Source organism: Scyliorhinus torazame, chromosome 11, assembly GCF_047496885.1.
Source record: "Scyliorhinus torazame isolate Kashiwa2021f chromosome 11, sScyTor2.1, whole genome shotgun sequence".
Classification (NCBI taxonomy): domain Eukaryota; kingdom Metazoa; phylum Chordata; class Chondrichthyes; order Carcharhiniformes; family Scyliorhinidae; genus Scyliorhinus; species Scyliorhinus torazame.
This window is the reverse complement of record NC_092717.1, coordinates 165,860,412-165,875,081: the sequence shown is the minus strand read 5'-3', so window position 1 is coordinate 165,875,081 and position 14,670 is coordinate 165,860,412. Positions and strand designations below refer to the sequence as shown.

Below are 14,670 nucleotides of genomic sequence, written 5' to 3'. Positions count from 1 at the left end.
CATAAGGAAATGTCAAAGTCAAAAGTGAAATGAAAACATGCAATGAAGACAAAATGACATAAGACATTAAAAAGAACGTGAGAAACAATCTTTTCAAAGAGTGGACAGAAAAGAAATGAAGATTAAAAACATGTTTGCAAAAATGTAATACCAAAGTGATAATTTGATAGTTTGAAGCTAAGAGGTAATCATGATAATAATTGTATCCTAATTTTTCACAAATAGATTGAGCTGACCAGTGGTGCAAGCTTACCCACACCAGCAGCCCAGAGAATGATTTGCACTGACTTTGCTGATTTGAGTCGGTTACTAGCAAATGAAAAGCTTGCCAGAGACCAGCACTTGACAGGGAAATGAATAATCCAACAACGCTCCAACACAAATGGGATGGTGGTTTGATGATTTTCTGCTCCTGGTTGGAAGCATGCGTCAGAAACCGAGGGGCACACTCAATTTCATTCGTCTATCATTAATATAAAATCGTCAGAAAATTGTGCACAGCAGCTGCCCAAATTTTTCATAGCTCAGTCAGCAGGTGAGGGTTCCAATTGTTCATAATGGTGCAGTGGAATTATGTGAGCAACGCTGAACAGTTGGAGGTCCTGCTGCTGGACATACATTAAAGGTGGATGACCCGATTTGAGACTGGAAGTCACATTCCGATAAAAGCACAAGTGCATGATGCATGTAGTTAGATCAGGGGCTGGATTCTTCGATTTCCAGACTCAGTGCTGATGCCGGGGTGGGAACAGTGGCATTTTACGCCAGAAAAAACGGCGCAACAGCTGCAACGCTCCTCCGTCCGGTGAGGCGGCTAGCAGCCGCACAGCGCAAAGCCACCGGCTTTACCTGCGGATACGGCCGGAGAATGGCCAGGTCCATGGTTGCACTTGCACATGGCGGCGGCCGCGCCGTTCAACATGGCGCTGGCCGCACACGGACCTGGCCTGCCAAATAATGTCCCCCAGTAACTCGCTTCGCCACCCCCGGACAACCCCCCACCAGTCCCCTCCCCCAGTCTCCCGGCCAGCGGCATGGCTCTCCCCCCCCATCACCGCCCCCGACTATGTCGGCGCTGGACACAATCCGCAGCCGCCACGCGGGGTCCACGGAAAAAAATACCATAAGTCGGGAACTCGGCCCATCAGGAGCGGAGCATCAGGGGAGGGCCGCAGGTGATGTCCTGAGTCCGTCCCGACGGCGTGCAAAAGAGTATGCCGTTTTTGAGGCCTGTGCCGTGGGGGCACTCTTTTCCTTCCGCCTTCGCCATGGTCTCCACCATGGCAGAGGCGGAAGAGACTCCCTCCACTGCGCATGCGCGGGGATGCATCGCAAGAGCGGCACACACAGGGATTCTCCGGCCAATTGCCAAATGCGATTTCGGCGTCAGCGATCGAAGAATCCCACTCCAATCAATGCGTTCATCCGAGTTGCTCCCACCTGGGGCGAAATTCTCCGTAATCGGCGTGATGTCCGCCAACCGGCGCCAAAAACGGCGCAAATCAGTCCGGCATCGCGCCGCCCCAAAGGTGCGGAATCCTCCGGATCTTGAGCGGCCGAGCCCTAACCTTGAGGGGCTAGGCCCGCGCCGGACTGATTTCCGCCCCGCCAGCTGGCGGGAAAGGCCTTTGCTGCCCCGCCAGCTGGCGCGGAAATGACATTGCCTTGCGGCGCATGCGCGGGAGCGGCAGCGGCCGCTCACGGCATCCCCGCGCATGCGCAGTGGAGGGAGTCTCTTCCGCCTCTGCCATGGTGGAGACCATGGCGAAGGCGGAAGGAAAAGAGTGCCCCCACGGCACAGGCCCTCCCGCGGATAGGTGGGCCCCGATTGCGGGCCAGGCCACCGTGGGGGCACCCTCCGGGGCCAGATCGCCCCGCGCCCCCCCCCCCCCAGGACACCGGAGCCCGCCTGCGCTGCCTTGTCCCGCCCGTAAGAGAGGTGGTTTAATCCACGCCGGCGGGACAGGCATTCCAGCAGCGGGACTTCGGCCCATCCGGGCCGGAGAATCACGGGGGGGGGGGGCGCCAACCGGCGCGGCGCAATTCCCGCCCCCCGCCGAATCTCCGGTGCCGGAGAATTCGGCAACCAGCGGGGGCGGGATTCAAGCCAGCCCCCGACGATTCTCCGACCCGGCGGAGGGTCGGAGAAACCCGCCCCTGGTTACAATCAGGAAGAAAGAAATAGGGTGCTATTTTCCCCCCCCCACGCCGGGTGGGAGAATCGCAGGGGCGCCGCGCAAATTGCGCCACAGCGTCCCGACCCCCGCACGCGATTCTCCCACCCCCTGGAAACCAGCGGCGCACGATTCGCACTGGGCCGCTCGGAGAACTGGCGAGCGCCGATTCTCCGGCTGGATGGGCCGAGCGGCCGCTATGACACGAAAGGTTCCCGCCGGTACTGTCGACCCCTCTGCCGGCGGTAACTCTGCGGGAACGCTGTGGGGGGCGGAGGGGGGGCTCCTTCACTGGGGTGGCCTCCAATGGGGTCTGGCCCGCGATCGGGGCCCACCGATCGGCGGGCCGGCCTCTCCCCCCCCCGAGCCTACCTCCTTCCGAGCGCGGCCCCAGAACACCGACTCCTTGTTGGTGAGGAGCCGGCGTGCGTATGACGTTCCCGCGCATGCGCAGGATTGGGCTGCCCCAACTGCACATGCGCGGGTTGGCGCGGGCCCATTTGGCACCGCCTAAGGACGCTGGAGCTGCGTGAACCACTCCAGCGCCGTGCTGTCCCCCTGTGGGGGCCAGAATAGACCGTGTCTGAGCCCTGTTTGTGCCGTCGTGAAACGCGACGGCTTTCACGACGGCGTGAACACTTGGCCTCAATATCGGAGAATCGCCCCCATAATGTCTGCTATTAAGAAACAGCCCGAGAAAAACTGACAAGACTTCACAACTGATTAATTACATTTTAAGTTAAATATTGTTGTCTTTTAGGCAATTTCAGTCATGTGTGCTCTCTGCAAAGGCTGGTCCTTGGCTCATTATTCACTGACATTTCATCCCAAGCCACTTGATGGTTTTCTTTAGTGGTGGATTGTTTTAAGCAAACATGATGGCCAACTTGCAAAGAACAAGGCCCTGCAATGAGATAAATAATCAGTTGATCTTTTTTGTAATGTTGGCCATAGGAGGAATTCTGACCCGGTCCCCTGGAGATTTACTTGCTTTTCTTTGAAGAGAATCATGAATTGTCTAATCGGCAGGCAGGGATTTGGGTTGCCATTTGAAAGAAAGAAATTGTCAGAGTTGTACTGACATGTCATCTTGAATTCTGTAATCATGTTTCCGAGCCACAATTATTTGACCAAAGTGACAAAAACTGAGCTAATCTAAGGGAGTAATTTAGAATATTATCTAAAATTGGATGATCAAGGGTTTAGTAGAAATGGCATTGAAAGGGCAAGGACAAGCTTAAAGGGTATGGGGGTGAAATAAAAGAAAATAAGGTACCAGACTATAGTGTAGATGGAGCTGGAATGTTTTTTTCAGTATCATAATCTTTATTGTCACAAGTAGGCTTACATTAACTAACACTGCAATGAAGTTACTGTGAAAAAGCCCTCGTTGCCACATTCCAGAGCCTTTTCGGGTACACGGAGGGAAAATTCAGAATGTCCAAATTACCCAATAGCACATCTTCGGGACTTGTGGGAGGAAACCGGAGCATCCGGAGGAAACCAGACAGTGGGTTCCTCTGCAGACTCTGCACAGACAGTGACCCAAGCCGGGAATTGAACTTGGGACCCTGGCGCTGTGAAGCCAAAGTGCTAACCACTATGCTACCGCGCTGCCAGTAGGTGGAGAGGTAAGCAGGAGAAGCTGCCGAATTGTCAGTCTCGATCATGGAGATTAATTCCTGCACTTGTTGTTCGAAGTAGATGGATAGGAAAGGAAGCTTAAGGAGGCAGTTTCGGCATGGAAAAGAAGTGTGCGGTTATCTTTGCTCCTCAAGGTGGTCCCCATAATAATGGGCTGCTGGGGTAGAGGAGAGAGTTGACCAATTGATTTGGTCAGCTAATCGGAAGTCGGTACCCCTTGGACTTGATGGAGCGAAGAAGCTACCTATACTGGGGAACTGATTGCAATGGAGGTTTTGCTGGTGATAAGAACAGTAAAGGTGGAAACAATTTTTTAAAAAGCTCATCTGGTATCATGCATTAACTCTGTTTCTCTTCAAGGATGCTGGCAGATCTACTGAGTATTTCCAGCATTCACTGTTTGTATTTCTGCTTGGAAATCTGAACCTGGCAATGCTGAGCTCCACAAAGATAGCTTCAATTCATGTTCCTGGCGAGCGAGACTCTGTCAGGAGAGTTTTAAAATTTTAGGACTCCAATGTTTGAGAACATTATTAGAATCAGATTTAGGATATCACATTGTTTGCTGTAATTTTTTTCGTCTTTTTATCTATAGGTACTGGAGGTACAATGAAGAAACACATGTTGTAGACAGTGGTTATCCCAAATCCATTTCAATATGGAAAGGAATTCCCAAGTCTCCACAAGGGGCCTTTGTCAGCAAAGAAAGTGGTAAGAGCGAACGTAACCACGGTCAAGCTGTCAAAGTTGTAATTTTCTTCAAACATTTACATTGCTGTAAAAAAAACTTCAATCAACGTGTGATTCAATCAGTTTCAGGTCAATGATTTTTTAAAATAGTTTTCATCAGTATAAACAAGATACTGCACTGGATTTCATATCCTTGTAGATTTTTATGTTAAATTTTCATATTTTGTACTGCCTTATTTTCAAATTTAACACTGAATGTTAGGGAAAGCCTTTAGAAAGCAGCACCAGTCATCGTTGTAACACCCGAGTGAAGTCTGAAACCCCAATTTGAAATTGGCCCAGTCTGAATAGATAGAAGGCTCTTGTTAATTTGTAAGACTCTAAACTTGCGGTCTCAAACTTCTTGGATTAAGACACTAGCTGTGCCTGACTAGTTCCGATAGCTCATTTTTTTGCACACATCTTCCTCAGAAATGTAATTGCATGGATGGAAAATCAAGTGGGCTGCATTGGAGGCATGTTTTCTTCCTATTCGTTGTGCCACAGTAATGCTATATGCACAAGCTAAAGAGGAAAATCCACCTTAAAATTATATAAAGATCATGCACTCTCACAAAATGGGGCTGGATTTACAGCATGTGAAAGGGGGTGGTGGGGTGTTTTTAAAATGCAATGCATGGCCTTCCCACTGTCTTATAGCCTGCCCGACCTCCCACTTTACAGTGAATAGGGAAGGCAGCATCCCATCTGCATGCCCTTGGGCCAGTTAATGGCCGTTTTTGTGCTTCCTTCTACATCCACTGCTATTTTATCCACAGAAGGGGGAGGCCAACACCAGGTCGGTAGCTGGTTTTGACCCATGCCTCTAATTCCACACCCCAATGGCCCATCATATTCTTCATGCCAAACCAAGCTCTCTTCCCATCCCCTTGGTCCTTTATAGCCCCTCTGCCAACTTAATGCCAGCCCATACCCCCACCCACCACTCTTTACCCTTACACCTACCATGTCAACTCATTCAGTATCCACCATGTGAAGATCTCAGGATTAGTACTGAGATTAAATAAAGTTCTTAAGTGTCTATTGATGAATTCACTATTTTTAAAAAACGTTGATTAAAAATATCACTACTTTTACTGTTCATTAATCACTTAGAAAAACAAACATTCAGATTCAGGGCGTCATTCTCCGACCCCCCGCCGGGTCGGAGAATGGCCGTTGGCCGCCGTGAATCCCGCCCCCGCCGAAGTCTCCGGTACCAGAGATTGGGCGGGGGCGGGAATCGGGCCGCGCCGGTTGGCGGGACCCCCCGCTCAATTCTCCGGCCCAGATGGGCCGAAGTCCTGCCCAGAAATTGCCTGTCCCGCCGGCGTAAATCAAAGCTGGTATTTACCGGTGGGACCAGGCGGCGTGGGCGGGGTCCTGGGGGGGGGGGAGGGCGCGTGGCGATCTGACCCCGGGGGGTGCCCCCACGGTGGCCTGGCCCGCGATCGGGGCCCACCGATCCGCGGGCGGGCCTGTGCCGTGGGGGCACTCTTTCCCTTCCGCCTCCGCCACGGCCTCCACCATGGCGGAGGCGGAAGAGACTCTCCCCACTGCGTATGCGCGGGAAACTGTCAGCGGCCGCTGACGCTCCCGCGCATGCGCCGCATTTCCGCGCCAGCTGGCGGGGCAACAAACGCCATTTATGCCAGCTGGAGGGGCAACAAACGCCATTTCCGCCAGCTGGCGGGGCGGAAATCCCTCAGGCACCGGCCTAGCCCCTCAATGTTGGGGCTCGGCCCCCAAAGACGCGGAGCATTCCGCACCTTTGGGCCGGCGCGATGCCCGTCTGATTGGCGCCAGTCGACGGACATCGCGCCGTTGGGGAAGAATTTCGCCCCATGTTTCTACTTCAAGGAGTTTATAATCACTTTGAGCTGTCAATTTAACAATGAATTAACAGGCACCCCACTGTGATAATGATAGGGGCTGGTTTTGCACAGTAGGCTAAACAGCTGGCTTGTAATGCAGAACAATGCCAGCAGCGCGGTTTCGATTCCCGTACCAGCCTCCCCGAACAGGCACCGGAATGTGGCGACTAGGGGCTTTTCACAGTAACTTCATTGAAGCCCACTTGTGACAATAAACGAATATTATTATTATGATAGGTTCTAAATTCAAACATGCATCACGAACCATATAATGATAATCTCAGGATTATGTCAACAAACAAAGAGAAATAGCAAGCACTAATTTCTTGCAACACTTTAGACAGATCAGCAGTTAAAGTAAATGTTTTGATCACTTGCCAGTTCCCTTTAGAAGTTCCATTTAACATCCATCTTGACAGTTCCAATTAAATTATGCACATTTTACACACACATTTAAATATCCCAAAGGGCACCTGACCTCCGCCAAAGGTATTCTCGGACCATATCCAAAGGTGTTCCATACCTCTCCAAAAGGATACCTTACCACTCCAAAGAAGTCAGTTAGCTTTAGACTTCCTCTACCAGGTATAAAGGGCACAAGTTATGTTTTGGACATCCCACTGATGAAAATCAGATCAGTCTGAGGCAGTTGCACTTTCACATGTGCCATTGCCTCTGTGAACAGTGGATGTGTCCCATTACCCCCAATGTGAAAATGGTAGGTGCTGTGTTTGAATGAGGGAATTCCTGATCCAGGCCCCGACCACCAGTTTTGTGATGGCAGAGAAATCAGGCCTTGGTATTTATGAAAATTCAGGCCTTGGTATTTAACATTGAGGGGGGGTGCAATATGTTTGAGTAGTGTTGCTAGAAGCTAATCCACGTGAATGAATTTCTACCGCCAAGATTTGTATTTTATCCATCTCACAACAACACCTGGCACGACATTTCAAAGAGACACAGGGAAAGATTCGTGAGAAAAATAAGGAGATATTAAGAGAAATAACCTAAAAATTAGTCAAAGGGTGTGATTTAAGAAGCTCTTCAAGGAAGAAAGCCAGTTGAAAAGGTAGGGAGAGAGTTGAAGAGAGTGCAATTTCGGTAATGGTGAGGTAAAGTGGGGGAATGCACAAATCATACAAATAGCTTCAAGGGACTTGTAGGACTGGAAGAGGGAACTCAGATAGAGATGGGAGATGCCATTAAGGATTTAAACAAAGGCAAAGGCCGAGAATTTCCAGAGGGACCATCCCATCTCCTTTGTAGCTTTGGTGAGAACTAAAATGAAATAAATGTTTTGAATCGTTTACATCTTTTTTTCCATATGATTTGCTAATCTTCTGCCAAAGTTGCAGCAATAGGTCAAAGAATCTACTTAGAAACTCAAGGCAGATCATTTTAATTTTGAGACAATGAGGAACAGAGAGCTCATGTAGACCATTGGGGTGGTGCTGATGAGTGAGTGGGACTTGGTATGGCACAGAGCTTTAGACGATCTAAAGATTATGGAATCAAGGCTGCAGGAGGAAAAGAAATGGAGGAGGGATTTTCAATGACAGATGAGCCAAGGCAATATACAATGCAAATTCAAAGTGGAAGTAGGGACTCTTTGTGATAACAAGGATGTGAAAATCTTCTATGCCGACATAAAAATTAGCCCCTCTGATAGGCAGCACTCATTCAATATTTCACCGATGTCAGCCCAGGTTATGTATTCATGTCTCTGGAGCGGTGATCGACCTTATGACTCAGGAGTAAAAGTTCCACCACTAAGTTAGAAACTTACTTTGCTGATCCTCAAATCAACACTTGGTTTCCTTGGGTTTACATTCAATTAATGTTATCATTGCCCTTCCATTTTGATGCAGGCATATGAAGTCAACAGAAAAAGAAACAGCTGTACAACAGTAAGATGCTGATAACTGATAACCAAATCAGTAATTCTAATGAACACGTAACTCATCAGGGATTTGAAAGCTACCTTCTCTCACTCCTAGTGCTAGGAAAGACTTAGTGAGAGCACCTAAACTACACTGTTGTGCTTTACTTTTGTACAGTACAATACACATTAGAGTGAGCAATAAATCAGTGACGCCCTCATCCCATGAACGTATATAAAAAAGGTTAGCGTCTCATAGATAACTTCACTTTCTCACGCAGGTGCATTGTGGCTTAATCTGTTAATTTGTCTCTGGACATTTTACAGACTTGAATGGTCAAACTGGCCTTTACTGAGCTGCACTTTCTCCATTATAGTCCTCTTAAACTCTCTTAAACTTACACAATGTGATACATTTTCTATCCAAGAGTCTGTTGCCTAGAAAAATACAGTTAATTACACCTGCACAACTATTTTATCTTTTGAAATTGTCTGCGTTTGTATAGAGATATCTCTGGTTTTCAGATCCCCTCACTATCTGTCTCTGTCTCACCTGCCTACACATTCAACCGATACCCATATCAATTAACCCATGATGGTTTCGGCTCATGTTGAATTATCTTAACTTCATCATTTTCTGAATTTTGTCCCTAAAACTTCAAACAGAAACATAGCTACTTTAGAGTGGCACAGTGGTTAGTATTGCTGCCTCACACAGCAAGAGACCCAGGTTCAATTCCGGCCTTGGATGACTGCGTGGAGTTTTCACGTTCTCCCCGTGTCTGCATGGGTTTTCTCCAGATGCTCTGATTTTCTCCCACAGTCCAAAGATGTGCAGATAAGGTGGATTGACCATGCTAAATTGTCCCTTAGTATCCAAAAATATGCAGCTTTTTAAAATAATAATCTTTATTATTGGCACATAGGCTTACATTAACACTGCAATGAAATTACTGTGAAAATCCCGAGTCGCCACATTACAGCGCCAGTTCGGGTACACTGAGGGAGAATTCAGAATGCCCAATTCACCTAACAAGCACATCTTTCGTGATTTGTGGGAGGAAACTGGAACACCCAGAGTAAACCCATGCAGTCATGGGGAGAACGTGCAGACTCTGCACAGACAGTGGCCCAAGCCAGGAATAGAACCTGGGACCCTGTAGCTGCGAAGCCATAATGCTAACCACTATGCTACCGTGCTGCCCACAAAAAAAGTAATAATCGCTTATTGTCACAAGTAGGCTTCAATGAAGTTACTGTGAAAAGCCCCTAGTCGCCACATTCGCCTGTTCGGGGAGGCCGGTAGGGGTATTTCTCTGCCGTATCTGCATAACCCCACCTAAGCGGCACGGAAGTAGTGGTTAGCACTGTTGCTTCCCAGCATCAGGGTCCCAGGTGCGATTTCCGTGTCTACGTGGGTTTCCTCTGGGTGCTCAGGTTTCCTCCCACAGTCCAAAGATGTGCAGGTTAGGTGGACTGGCCATGTTAAATTGCCCTTCGGTTAGATGGGGTTACTGGGTTACAGCGATAGGGTGGAGGTGTGGGCTTAAGTAGGGTGCTCTTTCCAAGAGCCGGTGCAGACTCGATGGGCCGAATGACCTCCTTCTGCACTGTAGGGATTCTAGGATTATGTACATTGATTGGTATTATCCAGGAAGCAGCTATGATCCCTTAATTACATGTAGCTCATCATTTGAAGAAGAAACACTGAGTGGGTAGCTCTTCAAATACCAAAGTTGACATTTAGATTCACAACTGTTGACTGAACCACGAAACTTAAAAACAGCAGAGGAGAGAAGAAAATTGAGTTGAATTCGAATCATGTTTGCTACCTCCACCATGTGAAACACAAGTGTGCAGCTAAGCGTTGAAACAGTGGTAAAGTGTGTCCAAAATGGAAAAGGATTGTATAATGTTTTCAATGGTACCCCCCAAAGGATGCACCTGGTCCTAAATTAAGGGCTTTAGCCACAGTTCACAAATTTCATAAGAAATGTGAGCAAAAAATGAAAAGCAGTCTTTCTTCTGATGCGAACAAGCATATTCTTCAGTTCCAAAACACCTGGATGGCAACACTGATTTAGCTCCTGATCTACCTCAATGCAACTGCTTTTGCTGGAAAGCCTGATGTCAGGACACGCTTTTCAGAAATCTTCCTGCAGTAACACCTCCAGTTCTTCAGCGTGAAAGGAACCAAGGTTAATCGCATGGGGCGGAGTTTTAAAAACTCTGATGATGGGCTTGCAGGCAGGGGGATGGTATAACATTCCCCACTTATTGGCCACCAAAAGGCCACAATTTTCCAGCCACCAAAAGATGTTCAGAGTCGGAATGAATCCAGGCAGATCACCCTGCTTGGAGGTTGGGGGGGGAGGGGATGAACACCTCAATCGCTGGCACCCTCTCCAGATCAGACCACCATCTGCCACTTCCACAAGATCTGCCCCACCCCCAGGTACCCCCTTTTCCTGTCCTTGCCATCATGACACCCAGTTCTCTTCCCTTCCCACGAGACACCGCACTTACCTCGTCCTGTGGGCTCCGACACTTTGACTGGGGAGGGTCATGATTTGAATGGCTGGCAGCTCTCTGAAGGCGGGATTGCTCCTGAGTAGAGTCGGAAGAATTCCGTATTCATTCAAAAATGATGGGCAGGATCTGATTCTCTAATTTCTGCCCCCATTCGAGGCACCTCCAATTTTCACCAACACAGTATAGGGTTCGAGGGAACAATCCTGAACCCTGTACTCCCAACCTGGCTGGCTCCAATGTGGAAGTAGGCATCTCCTAGGCCCCCCACATTTTTCAAGGAGTCTGATCAGATTCTCCATGAGGTCTCAGAGAAATCCTGAACCACCATCGGGCTTCAGGAACCTTTTGAAAAGTAAGTTTGAAAGGTCTTACCCATGCCCCCTCCATGTCAACCAACGCCTCTGCACCCATCCCCATGATGGGCAGATGTTGGCGTTGGACTGGGGTGGGCACAGTAAGAAGTCTTACAACACCAGGTTAAAGTCCAACAGGTTTGTTTTGGATCACTAGCTTTCGGAGCGCAGCGCATTACCTGATGAAGGAGCTCCACAACCCTATAAACATGTCAATCAAACAGACCATTAAATTGCCAATAAGCTTTACACACTTCACACCAAGTAACCTTGTACAAATGAGCATTAAGATATTGCCATAAGTTATTGCCAAATAAAAGTATTATAACGATACAAAGATGTCAATCAGATAAAGTCAATAGTCCTCTTCACCTGTGTAAGGAGGACTCCCACAGAGCTAATCCTTTATGAGACTGTGCTTTCAGCCAAGCATGTATACCAAGGTTTGACTTGAGTTGGCACAAGGGCACGGAAGTGGCATGGTGAATAGTGGGTGACGAGGGTAAGAGCTAGAGGGTCTAAACTGCAATCAAACAACTGGGATACAGTCCCAGCGAACTAAAGTCAGCCTTTTAACCAGCCAACGTTGGCATTCGGTTGCCCTTGGGTGTCCATCCAGAGCAAACATCTTGCCATTCAGGGCATGTTCTACTTTCAATGATTCCAAAATTATAACTTTTCATTGGAACAGTCACCGATCTGAAATATTAGGAAACATTTTACAGTCTTCTGCCAGCGGGTTAAGTCTTATGAAAATAATTAGAATCTCAATCTTCGATCTCTCCTCCTGCTTCACCTTCTTTGGGTCTTATAAAGGAACTTTGCTTGTAGCTCTGATGGTTCTGATGAAACAGCAGTTTCAGTTTTTTTGAGCTACCTTTTATTGTGTTGAGCCGTGAGACTGAATGACTTTGTTTTTGTATTTCCAGGCTATACATTTTTTTACAAAGGAAAGGAGTACTGGAAATTCAATAATCATAAACTCAGGGTGGAGCCTAGCTATCCAAGGTCAATACTTAAAGAATGGATGGGATGTGACCGAACTAAGACTGGAGACAAGGACAGGCACGATACTCAAGATGATGTTGACATCGTGATTAAAATTGATAACACTTTGAGCACTGTGAATGCCATCGCCATTGTTATCCCCTGTACGCTGGCCTTGTGCTTTCTGGTGTTGATTTACACAGTGGTTCAATTTAAGAGGAAAGGAACGCCACGCCACATATTATACTGTAAGCGGTCCATGCAAGAGTGGGTGTGATGTAGCAGAAGCAACATGGGATTTCAACAAGTGGGCTGTAATGCTGGAACCCAGCAATAAGCAGGCATATCTCTCTGCCTGAGACATGTGAATCATGGCTGATTTTCTCAGAGTCGTCTGTACTGAGCATGAGTGGAGATTATAATAGAGCGAGGGGGAAGCTTTCATGATACACAGTATCAGCTGTATTTCGGTCCTTTGTCTTTCTTTGGTGCGCCATTCCGTATAGGCCTTTTAGCTGCACGCTTGATGCCCTCGTGAACATTTGAATCCAGATTTCAAAAAGGAAAAGCAAGAAAATACTTCTCAAAATCTTTATCTGGTACTATAACTCATTGAGGAACCTGGTCTCGTCCCTAGTTTGAGGGCCCAATTGAGAATCCTTTTGCTGACTTAATTCTTTTTCAGAACCAGACAAACCCATCTCCTTTTGCATCCGTTTTCCAAAGAGGATCACGATCTGTCTAATAAGGAAATATCATTGCACTTGCTCCTTTCAAGTAGGAGACCAGGATTATAAAGCATAGAAAATTGGACTGTTCTGTGACTAAGTAACAGGGACCAAAATATCTGCAATATTGTTAACAGCCTTAAATATGTTGTTCATTTTTGTTATGTTAAAGCAGTTCTGATCAAAGTCAATGTGTGGAGCTTTCAATAGCTATTGCTGATGTAGATTTAAATGCGGTGTGATGGGCATATAGAATTACAGTAAGGGAGTTCCTATACATTGGTTTTCCTGCTACCACACACATAGGGCTGTTCAGACTTCTATGAACCTATTAAGAGGGATTATTTTTAGCATTGAAGACTTGAAATTGTAGTAGAATGCTGAAAATGGAACAAAAGGTGATTTTTACCTAAAACTGTTGTCAGAGTCACATCAGCATTAATATACATGTACAATGTCATGGCTAAATTCCTGATTGGTTGAAGAAATATGCATTAATGGACCACATATACTCCAGAGTATGGTTAATGTCTCAGTCAATTGCATTTTAATGTTCATAAGATATTTTTAACTAGGGATATTAAATAAGTAAGTGTGTTGATTAACACATGAATCCATTGAATCTGGCATGTCTTAATTGCCGATGAATCCATGTATTCTCATTGGTTATTGTTTTTATACAAAGCCTGATACCTACAGGCATTAGTGGTGACCAACAGCAACATCAGTTCCAAGGTGCCATAGTTAAGCATTGCAGTTTCACATGGATTAGGTGTACAGTGTACAATTAATAAATTTACAATGGCCCACAGTTACCCATCAATTAAACTGGCAAACAAGATAGAAGTTAGTAAACTTGAAAGAACATGCGTCAAGAACTGTATGTCTTTACATTGAAATTTGAGATCATTAAATTGGTGTTTGTACATTAAAACCCCCATTTTTCACCTCTGCATTGGTTCCACCGCTATGAAGACCAGAAATTCAAGTGAAGAGCAGAGATTATTCATTAATAAGAGGATGGAAATGTGCTTCAAAGATTTCCGAACGGATGCTTCAATGAATGAAGCATCTTCAGAGATGGTCTTCTTTCAGCTTTCTCCTTTTAATTACAGAGCTACAGTCGTTTGCTCCAGCATTAAATGAACCTGCAGCAAAGATTGTTTTATTCAGTATTTTAAAACTCATCAGCTAACAGAAATCTTTGTTAATTTTAAGAGTTGCTTCCCCTTGGGGCCAGCAGTAATTGAGCCATGCACTGATGTAACAGATGGCTATTTCATCACCAATATGATTAGCTTACACAAATCAGAACTTGCTTTTTGTGGAAACATGAGTGATAAGTGACTTTTAAAACAGCTAAAGGTTTGCCTTTAATTTTACTCAATACATTTTCAAGCTGTTGCAATTGCTGATTTTTTAGAAATGTCTTTATTTGGAAAATATTACTGTACCACATCCTTAAAGAATTTTCTCTGTCTTCCTGTCTCTTGTCTTTGACCTTTAACTGTCGAGAAATTAAATAACAGGAAAATAAACTATATTCACATAATTGACCTGCCTATTATTTCCTGTTATTACCTGCAGTGAAACGTAATTGTACATTTTAATAAGGACTATCGGTGACATATGTTGTAGAGTACTCCCAATGCAATTTGAAGACATCGTCAAAGGATATGTTCACTAAATCTTAATTCAATCATTAATATTCTGTCCATTATAATTGAATTATTGCACTGCACCTCTTTTTTTCAGAATCTCCTTTCAGTA

General features: G+C 46.3%; 1 protein-coding gene across 4 annotated transcripts in view; it reads left to right on the top strand.

Moving 5' to 3' along the window:
• Positions 1-14,452, top strand: part of LOC140385628 (matrix metalloproteinase-16-like) — a 374,928-nt gene extending 360,476 nt beyond the window's left edge. For all 4 annotated transcript variants that reach the window (XM_072467962.1, XM_072467961.1, XM_072467964.1 and 1 more), the window contains 2 exons: positions 4,414-4,529; positions 12,115-14,452. In XM_072467962.1, the coding sequence (XP_072324063.1) occupies positions 4,414-4,529; positions 12,115-12,449 (451 nt within the window). In that variant the 3' untranslated portion in view covers positions 12,450-14,452. The remainder of the gene's footprint in view (positions 1-4,413; positions 4,530-12,114) is intronic.
• The last annotated feature ends 218 nt before the right edge of the window (positions 14,453-14,670 follow it).